This window comes from Cetorhinus maximus, chromosome 19 (genome assembly GCF_964194155.1).
Source record: "Cetorhinus maximus chromosome 19, sCetMax3.hap1.1, whole genome shotgun sequence".
In the NCBI taxonomy this organism is placed as follows: domain Eukaryota; kingdom Metazoa; phylum Chordata; class Chondrichthyes; order Lamniformes; family Cetorhinidae; genus Cetorhinus; species Cetorhinus maximus.
In genome coordinates, this window is record NC_135897.1 from 85,414,899 (window position 1) to 85,438,866 (window position 23,968).

Sequence of the window (23,968 nt, forward strand, 5' to 3'; positions counted from 1 at the left end):
AACCTATATATTTTAAGGCCCCAGAAGCCTGACTTCTGACCTGGAATTCCTTCTTTATCTTCTTAATTACCCATTGATCAAATTCTACAGATCCTCCCCACAGGAAATCATCAACATGCATGATGAAGATTCCAGCTAGTTTCTCCTTGTGGTACCAGTAGAACATCACAGGGTCTGCCTTTAACTGAATGTAACCTATTTTCAACAGGACAGACCTCACTGAAAAATACCAACCTCGTGATGCGTCATTTGACCTGTAAGCAAACTTGCTCAATTTCCGTAGCTTTCCTTCTACATCCCCGGCTTCTTTGGGTGGTTTTAAAAAAACTTCCCTTTGAAACTTCTTCCCCTGTAAAAATGCAGCCTTTATATCAATCGATTTGCATTCCCAGGAATAGGATGCTAAAATAGCTAAAAAAAATCTTCAAACTCACTTTCCCCGCAGTAGGCGAGTCCACTCTGACATCCTGACCTCCTAGTTTCTCTTCAAAGCCTCAGGCTCGCTTTGGCCTTATATGTGCCGTCTGGGAGTACCTTTTCTGTATAGATCCGCCTGGGAGATGGAGCTGGCTGTCCTCTGTCAGGTATTTCAGAATGTACCCCAAATCCCTTCCAACTTTCTAACTCTTTCCATTTGCCTTCCTTTATCAGCTTATTTTCCAATTTATTAGCAACTACTAGACTCTCTCGAACATAAGGACTTCTACTCCTATTGAGATTGCTAGCTTGCTCTCTAGTCCTCATTCATGTAAGCTACAATCTCTATTCGCATTCCTCTCCCTTTCTGGATTGCTACTATATGATTGTCCTCCTGTGCGAGCAGAACCCCATTCGCAAGTCCGTGATTTTTTCTAGGGTCATGACCACTTTCTGGTCCACTGTCAGAACTCATACTGTGCCTTCTGGGTTTCCACATCTTTACCTCAGTTCGCCAATTGATAGGTCTTGTCTCCTGTCCTTCGTCCTGCACATTTAACCAATGTTTGTATTTACCAGTGGCTTTTCCTGCTCTCCCTATGAGGGTGGCATCCCTCCACACACTGATCCCTTCTGGCATGTATGTTACCTTTGTTCCTACTTTGGGTAGTTGCCCTTTTGAACAAATAGCGTTGTTCTGTACCTCAGTGTTACTTTGTTCATGGTCAGTCAACCCTGTATCTGCCATCATCTGCTCCTCATAACTACCCAGTGTATGTGTATGTGAAGTGCATGGTGCCTGCTCACATTCTATTTCCTGTTCAGAACCTGTAAAGTACCAATTAACCACGAGGAATGTAGCCTAACAGTTTGATTGCCGTGTTGCACAATTACTACTTTCCCATCACTCCCTATTGCGTTGCCAGGTCCTTTCCACTCTTCCTGGCCTTCTTGTCATTAACCCCAACTTTGTATTGGAATCTTCGTCTAATGTTTGGTTGACCTCAAAATTCGGCCACCATTGCATCTTCTATCCCTTGTTTTACAGCATAGTTGTTTGCATTGGCTAGAAAAGTGTCTGGGAATGACTGTTTCTCCAGAAATCTTTTTTAGGGCAGCAGCCATTTGATCTAGGAGGGATTCTTTTCCCCGGAACTGAAGCCCTGTTAGTGCTAAAAGGCTATCAACGTGGGAAATGAGAGCCCAGTCCAGTAATTTAAATGCCAATACCGATTCCGGAATTTCAAGTTCAAATTCCTGGAGTTTCCTGTACCGTTTATCAAAATCCGTGATATATCCGTCCATGGACTGGTCATCCTAAACCTATCAAAGATCGTCCAAGCTCCCTACACTTCCAATAGCTTATCCTTTTTGTCAAACTTATCCAAAAATTGTAACAGAAGGTTCAATCCCTCTTCATAATCCAAATCATCCACTTTCCATTCTGAAAATGGAATTACTCCTTATCTTACTTTTGCTTGGTAATGAGAACGCCAAAGCCATGCCTTGCTTCTTCTGGGGTATAGAAGTAACCCGGGGTCCACATTTCAACTTCAGCCTTCCATTGCTGATAAGGTTCAGAGTCAGAAGAAATTGGTGGGTAGTCAAAGTTTGTGATTTTGCACCATCCTTCAGCCATTCCGTAACTTAAATTGTCAGCAACAGTACACTTCATTTCCCTCAGAGGATTAAGACAAAAATCTTCATATACAGCCATCAATCAGCAAAGCTTAAAGTTCATCCTCTGCTACCATGTAAATCACAATAAGAGCTTGTGGTGGAACAATTAACCCAGGCTGGTCTTTCGGTTCAAGCTGGTTTATTTTCAAGACAATTCCTCAGTACCACTGACTTCCAAGTAGCTTCCACACAAAGTGTTCCAGTTTTTATTCTATTTAGATGGCATAATCAATGCCCATCACCTGTTTAACTAGCAATTGTCTTTAACAAGGTGATTACCACATTGACACTCTCTACATTGGAGAGACCAGACACAGACTGGGTGACCGCTTTGCGGAACACCTTCAGTCTGTCTGCAAGCATGACCCAGACCTCCCTGTCGCTGGCCATTTCAACACTCCACCCTGCTCTCATGCCCACATGTCCGTCCTTGGCCTGCTGCAATGTTCCAGTGAAGCCCAATGCAAAGTGAAGGAACAGCACCCCATCTTCCGACTAGGCACTTTACAGCCTTCTGGACTTAACATTGCGTTCAATAACTTCAGACCATGAACTCTCTCCTCCATCCTCACCCCTTTTTCATCCCCCTTTCTTCAATATTCATTTTAATTTTTTAATTTTTACTTTTTCGTTTTTTAATCCACTTATTTTTATTTTGATTTATTTATTTTCATTTTTATTCATTGTTTTATCCCCACCTTTTATCACATTTTCAATACTTTTCCCCACCACCATTCCCTCCCCCCACCCCATCCCCATAAGGGCCATCTGTCACTTGTTCATGTTGTTCTTTCCAGAGTGTTTACCCTTGTCCTGCTATTATCACATTCTGCTTTCTGACCTTAATGCCACCATCAGCACCTCCTTTAGCCAGTATCACTATCATTAACACCACTTTGTCCTCTTGTCCATGACATCTCTGGCAATCTCCCCTTTCCCTCCACCTATCACTGGCCTTCTATCCAGATTCACCTGCTTCACCCCCCACTTAAACAGTATAAATTTCATCACATTTTTACTTATCCTTAGCGCTGAAGAAGAGCCATATGGACTCGAAGCGTTAACTCTGTTTTTTTTTGCTCCAGCATCCGCAGTAGTTTTTCCACCACTTTCTGTTTTTGTTTCAGGTTTCCAGCATCCTCAGTGTTTTGCTTTTATCTTGGATGAAGGCACCCCTGGTGTTCCTGCCTCCCCAGTGGATCCAGAGGTCTGACTCCACACCCTCACCATGCTCCTCACCATGCTCCTCTTCTGATTCACCACTGGATTCATCCCCTGTGGCCTGTGGGGCTGCCTCAAGATCCTCTTCCTCCAATGGTTCCCCCCTTTCCAGTGCCAGGTTGTGGAGAGCGCAGCATTCAACCACGATCAGTGACACCCACTCTGGAGGATATTGTAGTGACTCCCCTGAACGGTCCAGGCATTGGAAGCACACCTTGAGAAGACCTATGGTTCTCTCTATTACCCCCTTATGAAGGCATGACTCCTATTATAACGTTGCTCTGCCTCTGTTCTTGGGTGGTCGAGAGGCGTCATAAGCCACCTTTTCAACAGATAGCCCTTGTCACCCAGCAGCCATTCATCCAGTTGGGCTGGAGCACAGAATAGCCTCGGCACCTGGGAGTTTCTGAGAATGTAAGCGTCATGGGAGCTGCCAAGGTACCTTGTACAGACTTGCAGAATCTGCATTTTGTGGTCACACACTATCTGGATGTTCACCGAATGGAATCCCTTCCTATTAACGAGGGCAACAGGCTGACCTGCTGGTGCCTTGATGGCCACATGTGTGCAGGCAATGGCACCCTGGATGCACCCAGCAATCGCTGCAAAGCCTCTGGCTCACTCAGTCTGTACGGAAATGAATAAATGCCATTACTCACTTGAACAGAACTTCTGTCACCAGCTTGATACAATTGTGGACAGCTGATTGGGACACTCCACAAAGATCCCCCACTGACCCCTGGAAAGAGCCAGAGGCATAGAAGTTGAGGGCCACTGTAACCTTCAGAGCCACTGGCATGGGGCGTCCACCTACACAGTTGGAGGTGATCTCAGGCCCAATCATCTGACAAATGGAGGCCACAGTCTTTCTGGAGAGGCTTGCACCTCAGAGATGTTGAGATAGCTGCATCGCTGCCAGTAAACCCTGGCAGCAGAATAGTGGCGTCTTCTGCAGCCCCTTCCACCTTGGACTACCGAGCCCTGTGCCCCTTGTAGCTACACCTCTCCTCCCACAGGTTGCTCCCCTGGAGGCTGCATAGTCTCCTCTCCCTCCTGCCCCTCTCTCCCTCCTCAGAGGAGGTGCCTTTAACGGAGAGCACAATCCCCATTACCAGGGTAACAGAAAGCTGTCTGGTGCCTGGAAGGTTCCACATGGTCAGAATCCTCCGGGGGCCTTGGAGACACGAATGAGTCCTGAAATGAAGCCTGGGAATGCTAAGAATGAGGCTCAGAACTGAGATGAAGCTGTCAAGTTCCAATAAGCAGCAAACTATCTCCTAAAGTCCTCACTACTCCCAATGGCAATGTTGCTGATCCTTTTTATCCCGCCCTTGGGTAAGGCCTCATTAAAAGTGGGCTGCCCGCCTGCCCGTTTTGCCCATACGATGAGCACAAAATCGCCCGGGCAATGTAAAATTGGTATCAATTGCCTTTTTTAATGGCCTTAATTGTTGGCAGGTGCGGCTCCGACACCTGCGCGCGCCCGCCGACCTGAAGATTGCTTGTGTGCGTGATGATGTCGGGATGCTCGCCCCCACATCATCTCGCGCTATTTCCCATCCATTTGGGTCGGGCACCTGCCCGCCCACAAGATGTAAAATTCTGTCCATGGAAATTTACAGCACAGAAGGAGATCATTGCATCTCTGTTGACTGAGAAAGAGTTATCCAGCCTAATAACATATTCCCGCTCCTGGGCCATGGCTCTGTAGGTTACATCAATCCAATCTTTCCCCATGTCATGGCTAAAGCTCTTTATTCTTTGTAACATCTTCATATGCCTCTTCTGTACCCACTCAAGGACAATCACATCTTTCCTGTCAAAGGTTATTTCAGAAAATAAAAGCTCACGATGTAGGCGGGTAACATATTGGCATGGATAGAAGAATGGCTAGGTAACAGGAAGCAGAGAGTTGGCATAAATGGGTCTTTTTCTGGCTGGCAGGATGTAACGAGTGGTGTGCCACAGGGAACAATGCTGGGACCTCAACTTTTTACAATTTATATAAATGACTTGGATAAAGGAACCAAAGGAAAGGTTGCTAAATTTGCTGATGACACAATAATAGGTAGGAAAGTAAATTGTGAAGAGGACGTAAGGAAACTACAAAGAGACATAAATAGGTTAGGTCAGTGGTCAAAAATCTGGCAAATGGAGCACAATGTGGGCAAATATGAAATTCTTCGTTTTGGCAGGAAGAATGAAAAAGGAGCTTATTATCAAATGGCGAGAGATTGAAGAGCTCTGTGTTTCATAAGGATCTGGGTGTCCTAGTGCATGAATCACAAAAGGCTAATATGCAGGTACAGCAGGTAATTAGGAAACCTAATAGAATGTTATCATTTATTGTGAGGGGAATTGATTACAAAAGTAGGGAGGTTATCCCTCAGTTGAGTGAGACCACATCTGGAGTACTGTGTACAACACTGGTCTGCTTATTTAAAGAAAGATATAAATGTCTTAGAAGCAGTTCAGTGAAGGTTTACTGGGCTCACACCAGGAATGGGTGGGTTGTCTTATGAAGAAAGGCTGGACAAGTTAGGCGTGCATCCATGGAATTTAAAAGAGTAAGGGGCGACTTAATTGAAAACTTTAAGATCCTGAGGGGTCTGAGGGTGGATGTGGAGAGGATGTTTCCTCTTGTGGGGGAATCTAGAACTAGGGGTCACTGTTTAAAAATAAGGAGTCGATCATTCAAGACAAAAATGTGGAGAAATTTTTTCTCTCAAGAGGGTTGTGAGCTTCTGGAACTCTTTTCCTCAAAAGGCGGTGGAAGCAGAGTCTTTGAATATTTTTAAGGCAGAGCTAGATAGATTCTTGATTAACAAGGGGGTGAAAGGTTATCAGGGGTAGGCAGGAATGTGGGGTTGAGGTTACATTCAGATCAGCCATGATCTTACTGAATGGCAGAGCAGGTTTGAGGAGCCAAGTGGCCTACTCCTGCTCCTAATTTATATGTTCGTATGTGTTGATCAGAAATGTACACAGAGATCCAGCTATGGTCTAACTAGTGTTTTATGAAGTTCTAGCAACAACTTCTTCCTTCTTTATTCTATGCCTTGGCAGATGAAAGAAATATTCCATGCACTTTATTAACCACCTTATCTACCTGTCCTGCTACCTTCAGGGATCACTGTGCAATCCAAGGCCCCTCTGTTCCTCTACATGTGTTAGTATCCTAACAGTCACTGTGTATTTCCTTGCCTTGTTTATCCTCTCCAAATATATTACCTCACATACCTCTGCATTGAATTCCATTTGTCACTTTTCTACTCACCTGACCAGTCCATTGATATCTTCCCGCAGTCTACAGCTTTTCACTATCTGACGTACGATCAGTTTCTTAATAATCTGCAAGCATATTAATTATGCCTCTTACATTTAAGAGTAAAAAAAATTAAGTCCTCACTTATTCTGGAAAAGAAAGTAAGTGGTATCCTGAATATTGCTAAATCCCACCCGTTTCCTGTTCATCCAGCAGCTCTGCTTTAAAAGATACAAACTGATCCCAATTTAGTCACCTCTGAATATCTCTTCCATGTGGCCACTGTCGTTTGAAGATACAGTATTTTCCTAACCTTTAACCTCAGTTGAGGTGGTGTGGAATGGTATGGATTGGGTTGAGTGCACTACAGAATAGATGGCTCATGAACTCTAGAAAGAACGGGCTGGGTGTAGCAAACTGCCTTTTCTGGTCCCTAAAATTCTCCTTAATGCGACAACTCGGAATGAAGGACAAAGGTAACACAAATAATCATTTTCTCACACAAGGAAGATGCCAAGTCTCCAAACAACAGATGATGATTTATTTGAATTTAACATCACAATAGTTTCTTGGATCATATTAATGTGAAGAAACTGAGTTAAAAAGTAATGAATTGTACTGTATATCTAAAATATCCCCAAGTGACAAAATTATGCCTATTTTGCAATTTGTCTGCACTGAGGTCACAATACCACTGGAGAGGGTGCAAGGAAGATTGAAAATTAATGATATTAGAAATACATAGGTTTACCTGTCAGGAGAGGGTGAACAGGTTGGGTCTCTTTTCTCTTGAAAAGAGATTATGGGTTGAGCTAACAGAGGTCTTTAAAATTATGAACGGCTTTGATAGAGTAAACACAGGGGGAATGTTTCCACTTGTGGGGGAGAGCAAGTCCAGAGAATATAGTCACCAAGAAATCCAATAGGAAATTCAGGAAATTTCTGTACCCAGTGAGTGATGAGAATGTGGAACTTGCTAGCATAGTTTGAGGTGAATAGTATAAATGCTACATAGGCATATGAGTAAAAAGGAATAGAGGACAATGCTGATTGACTTAGGTGAGAAAAGAGGTTTGAGTGGAGCATAAACACTGACGGGGACTGATTAGGCCAAATAACTTGTTGCTATGCTTTATATCCTATGCAATCATGCATAGATTTGGAGAGCAAGGGAATCTGGAGATTAAAGCCAGTATAGGACAGCGTCGACATGCACAAAAGGTTTCTAAGGATCCCATGATACAACTTGTCACCTTATAACACAAAACGGTTTGACATCACTGTGTCATATCATTGCGATAAATATTATGTCTAGCTGTTCTTATTATTTTGTAATCTAAGTTACATTGATTGTCAAACTGATGTGATATATAATCTAATAAAGTTGCACATCATAAATTTTTTGACATGAATACAGTTTACTAGTGAATGGTATGACTGCACATTCCCCTTCTGAAAGGTTTGTGTTTATACTGTTTGAAATATTTGTCTTTTTCTCTCTTGGCGCAACATGAAAGGGGCACTGTATTCATGGCTAGAATTTTATGTTCACCAAACCTGTTTTTTAAATATCAGAATTGTCCCTGTCTTTCTTGAAGGCAATAATACCTGGCAGGGAGATGGTTTCCCCACAAGCGTTCATACCCAACGTGGCCAAGAGACCATTATTCATATTGATATGTATTCATGACTATTCATCTGCAAGAGCCATCATGTTTTGAAGGGGAGAATATTGCAGGGTTATGGGGAACGAGCAGGGGAGTGCGACTAATTGGATAGCTCTGTGAAAGAGCCAGTGCAGTTATGATAGGCTGAATGGCTTCCTCCTGTGCTATGATTTTACAGCCCATGGTTTTTTAACAATCATTGATGTGGAAACCTGGGTGCAATCCATCATTGTTATCAATGATGCTCGAGAAAGGCTCCAGGAATGTGTACCATCTGCAAGATGCACTGCAGGAATTCACCAAAGCCCCTGAGACAGCACCTTCCAAACCCACAGCCACCACCATGTAGAAGGATAAGGGCAGCAGGCACAAGGGAACACCACCACCTGGAGGTTCCCCTCCAAGTCACTCACCATCCTGATTTGGAAATATATCGCCGTTCCTTCACTGTCGCTGGATCAAAATCCTGGAACTCCCTTCCTAACAGCACTTTGGGTGTACCTACATCACATGGGCTGCAGCGGTTCAAGAAAGCAGCTCACCACCACTTTCTCAAGGGCAATTAGGGATGGGCAATAAATGCTGGCCTGGCCAGCGAAGCCCACATCCCATCAATGAGTAAAAAAAAAATGGCCCTGGAGGAAAGGCTAATCTCTCCACAGAAGGGGGGGGCCCCAGGAATTGTTTTAAGACAATACCACAAACTACTCAAAGCATCTTTGAGTACCTCAGAGAAATCTTGTGAGACAAATTTTGGGGAAGTTCGCTTGTTGAACTGAATATTGTTTGCTGCCTATTTGGAATGCAATTAAGAAATGTACCTTCCATATTGGAACCTACATTATACAGCAAGTAAACTGTGTGTTTGATGTTTGAAAACAAGCGCTAATAAAGTGATCCTGCCAGGGTCAGGACCATTGCCCTGGAGGTGTTTTTTTTAATTCATTCATGGCATATGGATATTGCCTGCAAGGTGAATATTCATTGCTCACCCCGAATTACCTTTGAGAAGGTGGTGGTGGACCACCTTCTTGAACTGCTGTAGTCCGTGCGGTGAAAGCCCTTGCCTGATGCTATCAGATAGGTGGCTCCAGAATTTTGAGACATCGACCACGAAGTAATAAAAGATTTATGTACAATGTCACCATGCTGTGTGACTTGGAGGGGATCTTGGAGGTGATGGTGATCCCCAGCTCCTTCTGCCTTTGCTTTTCTAAGTGATGGAGTTTGTGAATCTGGGCGGTGCTGACGATGAAGCCTTGGTGAGTTTTTTTAAGTGCATCCTGTGGGTAGTACACACTGCAACCAAAATGTGCCAGTGGTGGAGGGAGTGAATGACCTCACATGAATTTTTTAACAAATGCGCTGATCTTCCTTCCCACAGCCACCCCTCCCATTGATGCAAGTTCAACACATTATAATATCTGTAAGGGCATCTGACACCTCACAAAGAAATGATCTTGTTTTAGGGATGGGGGTCCCAGTGGAGAAGGGACATGGCAACATAAGAAGGACCCAACAAGATTGATCAGGGGGTCAAAAAAATGAGTCTAAGGGAAAGTCCCACAGGCCTTTCTTTCTCATGGGTTGTGAGCAACTGGACTGTGATTCAGATGCCCCAGAAACAAGACTAATTGCACAGTAATGTCTTCTGTAATGCTTGTTTCATGCAACATTCACAGAGAATGGTCAAAAATGCCAGTTCATACATAGGTGCAGATGCATTCTCTGTGACCATAGGCCTATTAGAGTCAAGCAATAGGCATTGGGAGCCCCCTTGACCTGGTGCAAGATTGCCCTTAGTAACAATTGACAATTTTGAAAATGGTGGAAAGACACAGTGGGCCAGTTGACATCTGATAAGAGGGAGACGATGAGGTGCTGAAGTAAGCATGTATTCCTCCGTGCCCAGTAAAGTTAAAGGGGTGGAAATTCATCAGGAGCCCCTTTCCAGGGTAAAGAAGAGGCCCAAGACCTGCTCCAAATTTGGGCATCAGATCACGTTGTGTTTTATACCTCAGAGATATGCAAAGGTGGCACACCAGGTTCAATGTGCACATTGGAGTTTTAATCAATGTTTTCAAATGTCTGCTCTCCTGCTTACAGTTGCTTGCATTCAGTTTATTTTCTCTTTTATCAGTAAACATATCCAGGCTTAACTAATCACACACAGAGAATAAAGAACAAATAACAGACACACATAATCAAATAATTGAAAATTGTACACTACATCTTTTCCACCTTTGAAAAACTAAAGACCTTATTTTAAATTAAACCATCCAAAACAAATGTATGTACATTGAGTAATTTCTTAGAGTTTAACGTGTCCATTTTGTCTAAGTACAGAGATAGTCTTTGATGTATGAAGTTCTCTAATACGCGCTGAGATCTACCAATTTACGGATGTGGTTCTGCATGAAGACCTCGAAGAGGCGGATGATTAATATCAGAGTCGCTCATCAGAAAGGGAAATATATCATCATAATCAATGTCCTCGAAATATCCTGGCTTGCTAACAATCAAGCATCACGTGTCACTTTGTGTTGCCATCCAGCCAATAAACCTTAGTACTGAGCAATCGCTTGACCTGCTTTGGTCCAGAAAGAGATGATATGAGTTTGTTGTCGCAATTTGGCCGTTTGATGCTAACACAATCTCCAACTTCAAATCGCGGTTTCCTTGCTTGTGTTTCCTTGTCGGGGTACGGTTTTGCTTTAAGATAAAAACAAAAAGCTAAAAGCTACTGCGGATGCTGGAAATCCAAAACAAAATAAAAACAGAATTACCTGGAAAAACTCAGCAAGTCTGGCAGCATCGGCGGAGAAGAAATCAGTCAACGTTTCGAGCCCTCATGGCCCTTCAAGCCCTCATGGCCCTTCAAGCCCTCAAGGGCCATGAGGGCTCGAAACGTTGACTGATTTCTTCTCCGCCGATGCTGCCAGACTTGCTGAGTTTTTCCAGGTAATTCTGTTTTTATTTTGTTACGGTTTTGCTTTGACATTCCTGTTGGGTGGCGGTGACGGCTTAAGAATAGTCAGCAGCGTGTGACAGTTATGACCAGCAATAAACTCGGCCGGTGTCTTTCCAGGCTCAGTGTGTGGGGCGGATCGATATTTGTGAAGGAGGACATGAATGGATTGTTCATATGTTTGCCCCTCTGACGTACTAGCTCTCGGACTGCCCTTGATCACCCTGTTGAATCATTCAATACCACTATTCGATTGCAGATTGTATCGCTATGTCAGAAGGTGGTGAATTCCATAACTTGCTAGGATCTCTGTGAACTCATTGGAAACAAACTGCTGTCCGTTGTCTATAGTGATGATCTCCGGCAAACCCATTTTGCGAAGAACTTGCCTGGAATGTGAATGACCAAAGTGGTGGTTATGGAATGTGTTATGGCGATTTCCAACCATTTGCTATGTAGATTTTGAATGACAAGCGAAGAAAGTTGATTCTTAGTTCCTGCTTGCACTTCTCCAAAAATATCTACTTGGAGTTGTTGTCATGGTTTTGTTGACCATGGGGTCAGTTGTAGAGGTGTGGGACACGGTTGAAGAGATTTTTCACTGCATGTACAAGCTACACAGTTTCTAATGAACTCTTCTATGCAGTGATCTATTTTTGACGACCAGACTGCTTCACAGAATCATCTTAACAACGCCCAGCTGTCCTTCATGAGCAAGATGCAATACATGTTGCTGTGGTGCTTTTAGGATAACTGCTTGAGTTCCGTGTGCAATAGAGTTATCATTAAACAATGCGGGTTCCTTGTTTAATCAGTAGCACAAGATCAGTTCCTCCACGATTTCATGAGGCCAATCGGCTTTCAGGCATTGGCCTACTTTCTGCCGTGTGGTATTTGTCGCTGATTCAGCCTTCAACTCATCTCACATAACAAGATTCACAGTCGCCTACAAAATTACTGTGAGCACATAGTCTTCAATGTCACAAGACACTTTGCTATCGTGAACATTGTCTGCGATAATAGTGCAGCTAAGCACGTCAACTACTTGTCTGTGTGAGCCGTGAAATACTCAACCTCAAAGTTGTGCTGATGAAGCTGATCTGTCCATTTGCAGATTTGCAGAGGTCAATGATAAGATCCTGATGTGGCTAACCGTGTCGTCAGCACTTGGTGACCAGTGCAGAGAGTGAACTCTCTACCATAGAGATACATGTGCCAATGTTCACAAGCGTAGATGCAGGCTAGTGCTTCCCACTCTGCAGTAGGGCAATTGCATTTAGTTTCCAACAATGGATGTGACGCGTAAGCCATTGGTCGTTCGCTTCCTTCAATGTGCGGTGAGAGTACAGCTCCAACTGCATTTCCTGACTCATTTTTTGTGACATAGGTTTTTGAGTGTGGGTTGAAATGCGCAAGGACTGGCATAGATGCTCTCTCCATCTTTAATGTATCCAACGCTATTTGCTGTGCAATTGTCCACTCCCGTTGTGCATCTTTGAGCAGTAGTTTCTGAAGAGGTTCCATGATCTCTGCATACTTAGAGACAAATTTGTGAAAAAAAATGTTGTTACTTATCTGGAATGATTGCTTTGTTGACCATGTTAAAGTTGTCACATAATCTAAGTTCGCCATTTTCGCATTGCGCAATGACTAGGTCCAATATCCACAGTGATGAGTCGATCTGTTCAAGGATACCACCTGCTTCAAGACATTTCAGCCCCTTTGATACTTTGGCATGGATCATTTTGCAAATCGCAACCATCTCAAATTTTATGAAACTGGTAGAATTGATCTGTCAATGCGGACAGCATGACAGTATCCCTTAATCCTCCCAAATCCAGAAGAAAGGAGGGAAAGGTATATAATCTGTATCATCGGTCACATTAATGTGTGCTCCAGTTGGATCTGCAGGTTTGAAGCCAAGCTTATCAAATACCCCCATAAAGCTCCTGCCTTCGGTTACACAGTACATGAACCTGTCTGGGGCGATGCTTTTGTAGCGTACTGGGACTGTGATTGCCCCAAAGCTGTAATAATCAAAACATCATATCCTTGAAGTGTGTCTGGCACAAGAGTGAAAGTTGCAAAAAATACCGATGATCGAGTTTGTTGCTCAATATAGTTGATGAAAAGCAACACTGAGATGCCTGTAATATTGACTGAGTAGTCCTTAAAATTGTGTACACAAAAGTCCTTGTGCTTTACCAGATTGTATACTTATGCAGTACCTCACTCTCAGGAAGAGACTCCTCCTCGTGTCAAACCAGCAAGGGCTTCTTTGACTTGCACACCTTTGCAAAGTGATTCCACTTTAAGCGTGAGTTCCATATTTTCCCTTAAGCTGGACATGGTGTTGTGAATTGCTGAGCATTTCTACAATTTGGCCATAGTTTTAAGGGTAACTGACCATGATGGGGCACACATGTTAATGAGACTGCTGAAGTCTCTTTGTCCGTAGCCCTTCCACTTGAGATATTTGGGAAAGCTTTGTCTGCGACCTTAAGTCTGAACGTGCAATTCTGTGTAACCTCTTCCAAACTAACATGGCAGATTCAATTTGGACTGCCAAAGTCATGGCTTTTTCCAAGGTTAAATTATCGTCCTCCATGAGTAGGTGTTCCCAAATTCATGGAATTGAAGCCTTTTCGATTAAGTGGTCACTAACTAGTTCATTAATTAGTGTGCCAAATTTACACATAGAAGCCAATTGTTCCAATACTGCCGTATATTGTTTTATGTGCTTGCCATTTCCCTGACATCTCTGGCAGAATGTATATCATTCGACCATCCCACTTTTCTTTGGCCCAAAGTGCTTATTGAGAGCATTTACCACCCTAGCCAACCTGTGAGCTGCTCGATTATTGGTAGGCCTTCTGCTCCAAGACAATGTACAAGTACTATTTTCGTGCAGATTGCTGCTACACTCAGACTTTCTGTGGAGAGAGCAAGTAGGCTTGAAACTCAAAATCCATTGACCACATGGCATAGTTGGACCTCCTGGTGAAGAAAAGTAAGATGCGAGAGCCTGAAAATTTAAACTATTCTCCATTATCCTTATTGCCAGTTGTCGTGTTTTATGTCTCAGAGATATGCAGAGATGACACACCAAGTTCTATGTGTGCACAGGAGTTTTATTCAATGCTTTAAAATGTCTGCTCTCATGCTTACAGCTGCTTGCCTACAGGTTAGTTTCTCTTTTCTCAGTAACATATCCAGGTTTAACAACTCACACACAGAGAATAGAGGAGATACCCATAATCAAACGCTGAATACTTGAAAAATGCACTTGTTAATATTTCAGTGCCTATCGCACCCGCACAGCCAACTCGTGTGTTGGGGGTGACAATTTTCAGGATGATTGCCTCACCGTCTAATTGCCGTGACAATGGTTACAAATCATAGATTAACCATTCCCGAATATCGTTGTGGTTGTCTTGCTGATCCCTTTCAATTACATTTTGAATTGTTATTTCAGAGGGTGTTTCTTTCAGCCTTTACTTCCCCTGTTCTGTTGTTTTTTTAAAAAATATTGTTTATCTTTCAGTTTTGAGGAAGAGTTTATGTGCTCTGGGCAGGTGATGCCTGGCCAGGGTTATCTTGCTTTTGTTCAAAGTGTATCCAGGACACAAGGGATATCACAATGAACCTGGTGATAATCAAGAGCATTACAGGAATACTTCAACTGCACAAACCATAGTAGAAGAGCAACACAATGGATGCTATTATTATGTTGAAACTTTTATTCCAGTTTTATTTTGGACCTTTGCAATAATTTTTATAAATGAACTATTGAGGGATAGAAACAAGGGAATTATTAGATGAAAGAAATATTAAGGTCTATAGAGTTTTCCTTCTACCATCCTGGTGCAACAATAGTGGCGTTTATTTGACTAATCAAAGCAATCAATCTCTAGCAATTAGTCCACACCAGAACCAGACATGAGGTGTGGAAGACCAACAGTCATGAAAAGCTTTTTGGACCATAAGTTTTATTTACAGAATCACTACTCCTGAGCCTGAATTTAACCCAGACGGCCTGGTGGAACTGTATTCTTTTTTCCTGGAGACCCGTGACTTTCTGAAGAAGATGCTTTTCAGTTTGTTGAAAAATAGTTCCCTGAACTTGTCCCCCAACATGAAGTAGAAAATGGGGTTTGTGATTGAGTTGAGGAAAGCTATGGGCCTAGTGATGGCGTAAACAGCCTTTACAACGAGTTTGCCACATTCCGACATGCCGTTGTTCTCCATTCTGGAAGCAATGCGAACATTGCGCATTATGTGATAAGGGGTGAAGAATACCAAGAAGAGGACAATGGCCAAAATGACCAACGTAAGGGGCTTTTCCACCTGAATCTTGGTGCGTTGTTGCTGTATTTTCTTAAGGCCGCGCGCAGTTTGGATGTAAAAGAAAACGATGACACTGAGCGGTGCAAGAAAACCGAAAACTGTGAGGTACATGCTGTAAATCAGATTGCGGGAGGCATCTCCTGAGCTGGCATAATCTAAACAGTCAACCTCTTCGGTGCCATTGATAGTATCGTCCCTGATAAAAATGAATATAGGCACTAACTCCAGTGTTACAAATATCCAAATACCAAGGCAGATGATAGTGGCGTTCCACTTTTTCTGAAAAAAGTGAGGCTTCAGTGGCCTCATCACCAGCAGGTACCGATCAAAACTGATGCAACTGAGGGACAGGATGCTCATGTACATGTTAGCATGAAGGATGAATCTATTTAATACACACGTTATATAACCATAAGTCCACTTGTTGCCTTGGCCATAGAAAGCCACTAGCATGGGAAGGGTGAAAATGAAAGTCAGGTCTGTGATGGAAAGATTGAAAAGGTAGATGTTGCTGCAATTCCATTTCTTCAGACAGAATATATAGCCCCATATCACGGAGAGGTTGCCAATGAGTCCTAAGACGAACTCTATTCCATACATGATTGGAAGGTAATACTTCTCCAGCTGAGGATTGGTGTCTAAGCACATGTTTTCCATTTCCTAGAAATGAATAAAAAACAACAGACGTAATGCAATGTGGGCATGACAAAAAAGTTTATAATATATGATAAAAAACACCTTATAGTTTGAGAGAAATAGTTGAGATATTACAGATAGAATTATGTTGAACTATGTTTATCATATGAATTTTTTCCATGTATTAGGAGATAATCGGCTCATCATTATTCAATTGACAGATTCATGTAATGGAGGACAATGAAGATCAGTTACATTGAACAATTGGCTTATCTAACTTAGAGCCATAGAACAATAGAAGGTTACAGAACAGAAGAAGGTTATTTGGCCCATCAGGTCTGTACCAGCTTCCTGATGCAGCAATCCACTTAGAAAGGAAAGATTTCCCTTACACAAGATAAGGTCTCCTGGCATTGGGGGTAATATAATAACAAGGATCGAGCATTGATTAAGGGACAGAAAACAAAGAATAGAAAGAAATGGGTGATTTTTGGGTTAGCAGGCTGTAGTTATTGGAGGACAGCAAGAATTAGTGCTTGGGGCTCAGCTATTTACAATATATATTCAATGACTGTGATGAGGAGAGTGGGCGTAATGGGTCCAATTTTGCTGATGATGCAAAGATAGGTGGGAAAGTAAATAGATATTGACAGTATTGGATGAAACTATAGCCTGCCGGTGTAGGGGTATGTGGGTGTTGGTCAGAGGATGGGAGGTACAGGTGGTGTAGGTGTCAGTTTGTGTCGAGGGCTAAGAATGCCGGCAGGTCGGAAACCTGACATGATCCTGCTGACTTTTGTATTTAACCAGCACGTGTTTCGAAACCTCCGACAGACAGTCCATCAATTGGAAAAGAAATGATATGTTAGCCTTTATGTCAAAGCATTACAGTCCCTTTAGCAAACAGTCCATAGTTGCTAAAATAACATATAATATATGAAAGCAAAATATTGCGGATGCTGGAAATCTGAAATGAAAACAGAAAATGCCGGAAAAACTTGGCAAGTCTGGCAGCATCTGTGGAGAGACAAATAGAGTTAACACTTTGAGTCCATATGACTCTTCTTCAGAGCTAAAGAGAGGTGGAAATGTTTTTTTTATTCATTCATGGGATGTGGGCTTCGCTGGCTTGACCAGCATTTATTACCCATCCCTAATTGCGCTTCAGAAGGTGGTGGTGAACTGCCTTCTTGCACTGTTGCAGTCCCTGTGGTGTAGGTACAGCCACAGTGCTGTTAGGGAGGGACTTCCAGGATTTTGACCCAGTGACAGTGAAGGAACGGCGATATATTTCCAAATCAGTATGGTAAGTGACTTGGAGGGGAAATTCCAGGTGGTGGTGTTCCCATTTATCTGCAGCCCTTGTCCTTCTAGATGCTAGTGGTCGTGGGTTTGGAAGGTGCTGCTGAAGAAGCATTGGTGAATTCCTGCAGTGCATCTTGCAGATGGTGCACACTGCTGCTACTGTACGTTGGTGGTGGAGGGAGCCAATGATTGTGGATGGGGTGCCAATCATGCAGGCTGCTTTGTCCTAGATGGTGTCAACCTTCTTGAGTGCTGTGGGAGCTGCACTCATCCAGACAAGTGGGGAGTATTCCATCAGACTCCTGACATGTGCCTTGTAGATGGTGGACAGGTTTTGGGGAGTCAAGAGGTGAGTTACTCATTGCAGGACTCCTAGCCTCTGACCTACTCTTGTAGCCGCTATATTTGTACGGCTAATTCAATTCAGTTTCTGGCCAATGGTGAGCCGCAGGATGCTGATAGTGGGGGATTCAGTGATGGTAATGCCATTGAACATGAGGGGGCGATGGCTAGATTCTCTCTTGTTGGAGGTAGCCATTGCTTGGCACTTGTGTAGCATGAATGTTACTTGCCACTTGTCAACCCAAGCCTGAATATTTTCCAGGTCTTGCTGCATTTGGACATGGACTGCTTCAATTTCTGAGGAGTTGTGAATGGTGCTGAACATTGTGCAATCATCAGCGAACATCCTCATTTATGACCTTATGATGGAAGGAAGGTCTTTGATGAAGCAGCTGAAGATGGTTGGGGCGAGGGCATTACCTTGAGGAACTCCTGCAGTGATGCCCTGGAGCTAAGATGACCGACCTCCAACAACCACAACCATTTTCCTTTGTGATAGGTATGACTCCAATCAGTTGAGAATTTTCCCCTGATTCCCATTGGCTCCAGTTTTGCTAGGGCTCCTTGATGCCACTCTCAGTCAAATGTGGCCTTGATGTCAAGGCAGTCACTTTCGCCTCATCTCGGGAGTTCAGCTCTTTTGTCCACGTTTGAACCAAAGCTGTAATGAGGTCAGGAGACGAGTGGCCCTGGCAGAACCCAAACTGGGCATCAGTGAGCAGGTTATTGCTAAGCAAGTGCCACTTGATTGCACTGTTGATGACCCCTTCCATCACTTTACTGATGATGGAGAGTAGACCGATGGGGCGGTAATTGGCTGGGTTAGATTTGTCCTACTTTTTGTGTACAGGACATACCTGGGCAATTTTCCAAATTTCTGGGTAGATGCCAGTGTTGCAGCTATGCTAAAACAGCTTGGATAGGGGCGTGGCAAGTTCTGGAGCACAAGTCTTCAGTACCATTGCCGGAATATTGTCAGGGCCCATAGCCTTTGTAGAATCCAGTGCCTTCAGCCATTTTTTGATATCACATGGAGTGAATTGAATTGGCTGAAGACTGGCATCTGTGATGCTGGGGACCTCCGAAGGAGGCCGAGATGGATCATCCACTCGGCACTTCTGGCTGAAGATTGTAGCAAATGCCTTATCTTTTGCACTGATGTGCTGGGCTCTGCTATCACTGAGGATGGGGGTATTTTTGGAGCCTCCTCCTCCAGTGAGTTGTTTAATTGTCCACCACCATTCAAGTGGCAGGACTGCAGAGCTTAGATCTGATCCATTGGTTGTAGGATCGCTTTGCCCGGTCTATCACTTGCTGCTTGTGCTGTTTGGCATGCAAGTAATCCTGTGTTATAGCTTCACCAGGTTGACACCTCATTTTTAGGTATGCCTGATGCTGCTCCTGGCATACCCCACTGCACTCTTCGTTGAGCCAGGGTTGATCGCCTGGCTTGATGGTAATTGTAGAGTGGGGGATATGCCGGACCATGAGGTTACAGATTGTGTTTGAGTACAATTCTGCTGCTGCTGATGGCTCACAACACCTCGTGGATGCCCAGTCTTGAGTTGCTAGATCTGTTTGAAATCTATCCCACTTAGCACAGTGGTAGTGCCACACAACATGATGGAGGTTATCCTCAGTGCGGGAATCTCTCTCCACAACAACTGTGCGTTGGTCATTCCTACAGATGCATCTGTGGCACGCAGGTTGGCGAGGATGAAGCTAAGTATGTTTTTCCCTCTTCTTGGTTCCCTCACCACCTGCCGCAAACCCAGTCTAGCAACTATGCCCTTTAGGACTCAGCCAGCTCTGTCATTGGTGCTACCGAGCCACTCTTGGCAATGTACATTTAAGTCCCCCACCGAAAGTCCATTCTGCGCCTTTTCCTCCAAGTGATGTTCAACATGGAGGAGCACTGATTCATCAGCTGATGCCATGAGAATTCATGGGGTCCGGAGTTGACGTTGAGGACTCCCAGGGCAACTTCCTCCCGACTATGTGCCACTGTGCCGTCACCTCTGCTGGGTCTGTCCTGCCGGTGGGAAGGAACATACCCAGGGATGGTGATGGGGATGTCTGGGACATTATCTGTAAGATATGATTCCGTGAGGATGACTATTTCAGGCTGTTGCTTGACTAGTCTGTGAGACAGCTCTCCCAATTTTGACACTAGCACCCAGATGTTAATAAGGTAGGCTTTACAGGGTCGACAGGGCTGAGTTTGCCCTCGTCGCTTCCGGTGCCTAGGTAGATACCGGGTAGTCCGTCTGGTTTCATTCCTTTATTGAGGATTTGCAGTGGTTTGATACAACTGAGTGGCTTTCTAGGCCATTTCAGAGGGTGTTTAAGAGTCAAACACATTGCTGTGGGCTTGGAGTCACATGTAGGTTTCCTTCCTTAAAGGGCATTAGTGAACCAGATGGGTTTATTACAACAGTCGACAATGGTTTCATGGTTATCATTAGACTTCTATCTCCAGATATTTATTGAATTCAAATTCCACCATCTGCTCTGTTGGAATTCGAATCCCAGTCCCCAGAGCATTGCCCTGGGTCCCTGGATTACTAGTCTAGCAACAATACCACCTCCCCTGCAATACCACCACGCCATCACCACCCCTGCAATACCACCACGCCATCACCTCCCCTGCAATACCACCACGCCATCACCTCCCCTGCAATACCACCAGGCCATCACCTCCCCTGCAATACCACCAGGCCATCACCTCCCCTGCAATACCACCACGCCATCACCTCCCCTGCAATACCACCACGCCATCACCTCCCCTGCAATACCACTACGCTATCACCTCCCCTGCAATACCACCACACCATCACCTCCCCTGCAATACCACCACGCCATCACCTCCCCTGCAAAACGACTACGCCATCACCTCCCCTGCAATACCACCACACCATCACCTCCCCTGCAATACCACCACGCCATCACCTCCCCTGCAAAACGACTACGCCATCACCTCCCCTGCAATACCACCACGCCATCACCTCCTCTGCAATACCACCACACCATCACCTCCCCTGCAATACCACCACACCATCACCTCCCCTGCAGTACCACCACACCATCACCTCCCCTGCAATACCGCCACACCATCACCTCCCCTGCAATACCACCACACCATCACCTCCCCTGCAATACCACCACACTGTCACCTCCCCTGCAATACCACCACACCATCACCTCCCGTGCAATACTACCACGCCATCACCTCCCCTGCAATACCACCACGCTGTCACCTCCCCTGCAATACCACTACACTATCACCACCCCTGGAAATGTTATGAATTTTGTACTGTTTAAGCAGATGTGGAGCAAGATGGAAAGTCAGGGATGGCTGGGAGCTAAGGAGAGATTGACAATGATGTCATGGACACAAGGAAAGGGGTGTGCTGATGGTGGTCTTAAAGACTAAAGAAAGCGCTGCTAGTGGCATAAAGGTCAGAGCAGAATGTGTTAATAGCAGAACAAGGGTCAGCGCTCTGTGAGAGTACAACATAGCAACCAGTGACAGATGGCCCTGTGGGGGTGGTGGGGGAGTGGTGATTGGGGAAAAAAGATTTCAAAACTGAACAAATAAATAAATAAATAAATAAATAAAACAATGTCCAGTCCATAGTTGCTCCTAGCTTCCAATAGGTTCCCGTTTTGCTAAGTAGGAACTTCAAGCAAACACCTCCAGGTGATTTCCTTAGTTTTCAGAGAGTTTCTTAATTCCATCACCAGCAGTAAAGCCTTTTCTGATGATTCTTCTTCCCCCTGGCCATGCCAGGATGAATCTCGTGGAATCTTTAAATGGCTGCAGGATCTCTTTGACTAGAGCCCATCCTCCTCCTGCATCCGGCTCTGATAATTCACAAAGCCAAGCAGCCTCGTCTCTCTGCTCACCACATAGAATCTCTGCTGTGTTTCCATGGTATTCATTGATTTGTAGGGAAACCTGTAACCTGATCTCAAAAAACGGCTTCCTCTGCCCTCTTCCCAATGGCAATGTAATACATATTAACCTTGAATCCAGATAGAAATGCTTGTTATCTATCCTGGATCCCAACTGCTTTTCATCTTAGAAGTAAATGGACTGTTTATAGCAGAACCATATACAACCCAATTCCAACAATGTTTTCTGGGATTCAGGGAGACTCTGAGTCTACTCACCATAAACTCAGAGTCTACTGCCATTGTCTCCAAGCATAAATACCTTGCATCACTTTCTCACTAAAACAACCTAAGCCTTCTTTTGATCTCTAACAATCAAAACACCCAGGCTCATTGTCAGGCAGACTGCAGAAGAGGTCACATGACCCCTTTAATTTACCCTAAATATTAAAATATAGTCCCAAAGCATAATAACCTTATAAACCTCATCATTGGAACAGAAGGTAGTCAATTGTTACCACAAAAGTTGGAATATGCCACAAGTGTTATCTTACCATATTGGGATGTGGATTCTCCCGCTAAGTCAGAAGCGGTGAGGTTGAAAATGTATAGTGAGTGGGTAGACCACACCGCGCCCACTGTGCCCGACTTTAGGTAAGAGGCTCTTGTCTTGAGATATTCACAACCTCCTGGTTTCATAAGCGGGAAGAATGTGACGTAACCTTTGCATTCTAAAAAGTAGAAGGGAACCAGATTCAGTTCGGTGAAATGACAGCTTTCTGCTGACAAAGAGATGGGGAAAAAAACTGAGCTACGTGATTGAAAATTGAATCAAATGTAAACACACGAAACGCTGGAGAAACTCAGGGAGGTCTGGCAGCCCCTGTGGAGGGAGAAACGGAGTTAAAGTGTTGAGTCCAGTATGACTCTTCTTCGGGTGCTGCCATGACCTGTTGAGTTTTCCCAGCATTTTCCGTGTTTACTTCAGATTTTCAGCATCCGCACTATTTTTGCTCTTATTGAGAACTGAATCGTTTGCTGTTGGCAGTTGCGGTTCAGCTTTTCCTTTCTCTCATTTATTCCAGTGAACTAAAACAAGAGCAGAGGCTATGGTTCACTAACGGTTTAGCCACCGACATCGTTGTCACTGGCATTGCTGCTAAGAAAGAAGGAATTTGCATTTATATAACGCCTTTCACAAACTCGGAAATACTTTACAGCTTTTGAAGTATTGTCACAGTGATAATGTAGAAAACTGAGCAGCCAATTTTGTGCTCAGCAAGGCCCCACAATGTCTCAATGACTAGAGAATCTGTTTGAGTGATATTGTTTGAGAGATAAAACTCCACCCCCCTCCCCCCATCCCCACCCCGTTTTTCCCCCCTCCCTTTTTTTTCCAATAATTTATATAGATTCTTCTTTCCCCACCTATTTCCATTATTTTTAAATCTAAAACTAAAACTTTGTTAGTCTTTCCATCCCACCCCCACTAGAGCTGTACCTTGAGTATCCTGTCTTCCATTCTTAATTAGCACTTTTCTTAGACAATATCACCACCTTCAACACCTCTTTGATCCTTTTGTCTGTAACATCTTTTGATTATCTGCTCCTATCACTGCTTGCTTATCTCCACAATCACCACACCCTCAACTTCTCTCTCTCCCCCCGCCCCCCCACCTTAAACCAGCTTATATTTCATCTTTCTCCTAACTATGCTTCAGTTCTGCTGAAGAGTCATGAAGACTCGAAACGTTGACTGATTTCTTCTCCACCGATGCTGCCAGACCTGCTGAGTTTTTCCAGGTAATTCTGTTTTTGTTTTGGATTTCCAGCATCTGCAGTAGCTTTTAGCTTTTTGTTTTTCTCTCTGTTTGAGTGATATTGTTTGAGAGATAAATGTCCATGACACTGGGGAGCTCCTTCTTTAAATTAATGCTGTGCAATCTACCACTCCCATTTCTTATGTTGCTATGTTGCAATGCATCAGTGTAAAATTCAGTTCAATGTGCTGTTTGTCTTCTGTTTAAATACAGGATATGTGATTTGTGTCTGATAACTTGCTTCTGCGAATGCATTTAAAAACATTGAGATAGCTAAGTCTTGAGATAGGAAACAAGATAATGGACCCAAGGTGATTAGTTACCTCGTAAAAGAGTTAACATCTGGTGTTTTGTAGGAATGGTCTCATCTTTGGCGCTTTTGTTTACAGTAACACTTTTCATGCCA

At 43.9% G+C, this 23,968-nt stretch overlaps 2 protein-coding genes across 3 annotated transcripts in view; both read right to left on the minus strand.

Annotated features, from left to right (window-relative positions):
* The window catches only part of LOC144694000 (succinate receptor 1-like), a 156,063-nt gene that overhangs the window by 126,402 nt on the left and 5,693 nt on the right, over positions 1 to 23,968 (minus strand). The window lies entirely within an intron of this gene.
* On the minus strand, positions 14,329 to 22,467 carry LOC144694235 (succinate receptor 1-like). Its single transcript, XM_078564579.1, has 2 exons — positions 22,297 to 22,467; positions 14,329 to 16,225 (listed from the first exon to the last, which is right to left on the minus strand). Exons 1-2 carry the CDS (start codon positions 22,297 to 22,299, stop codon positions 15,212 to 15,214), a joined length of 1,017 nt encoding a protein of 338 aa, XP_078420705.1. The 5' UTR covers positions 22,300 to 22,467; the 3' UTR covers positions 14,329 to 15,211.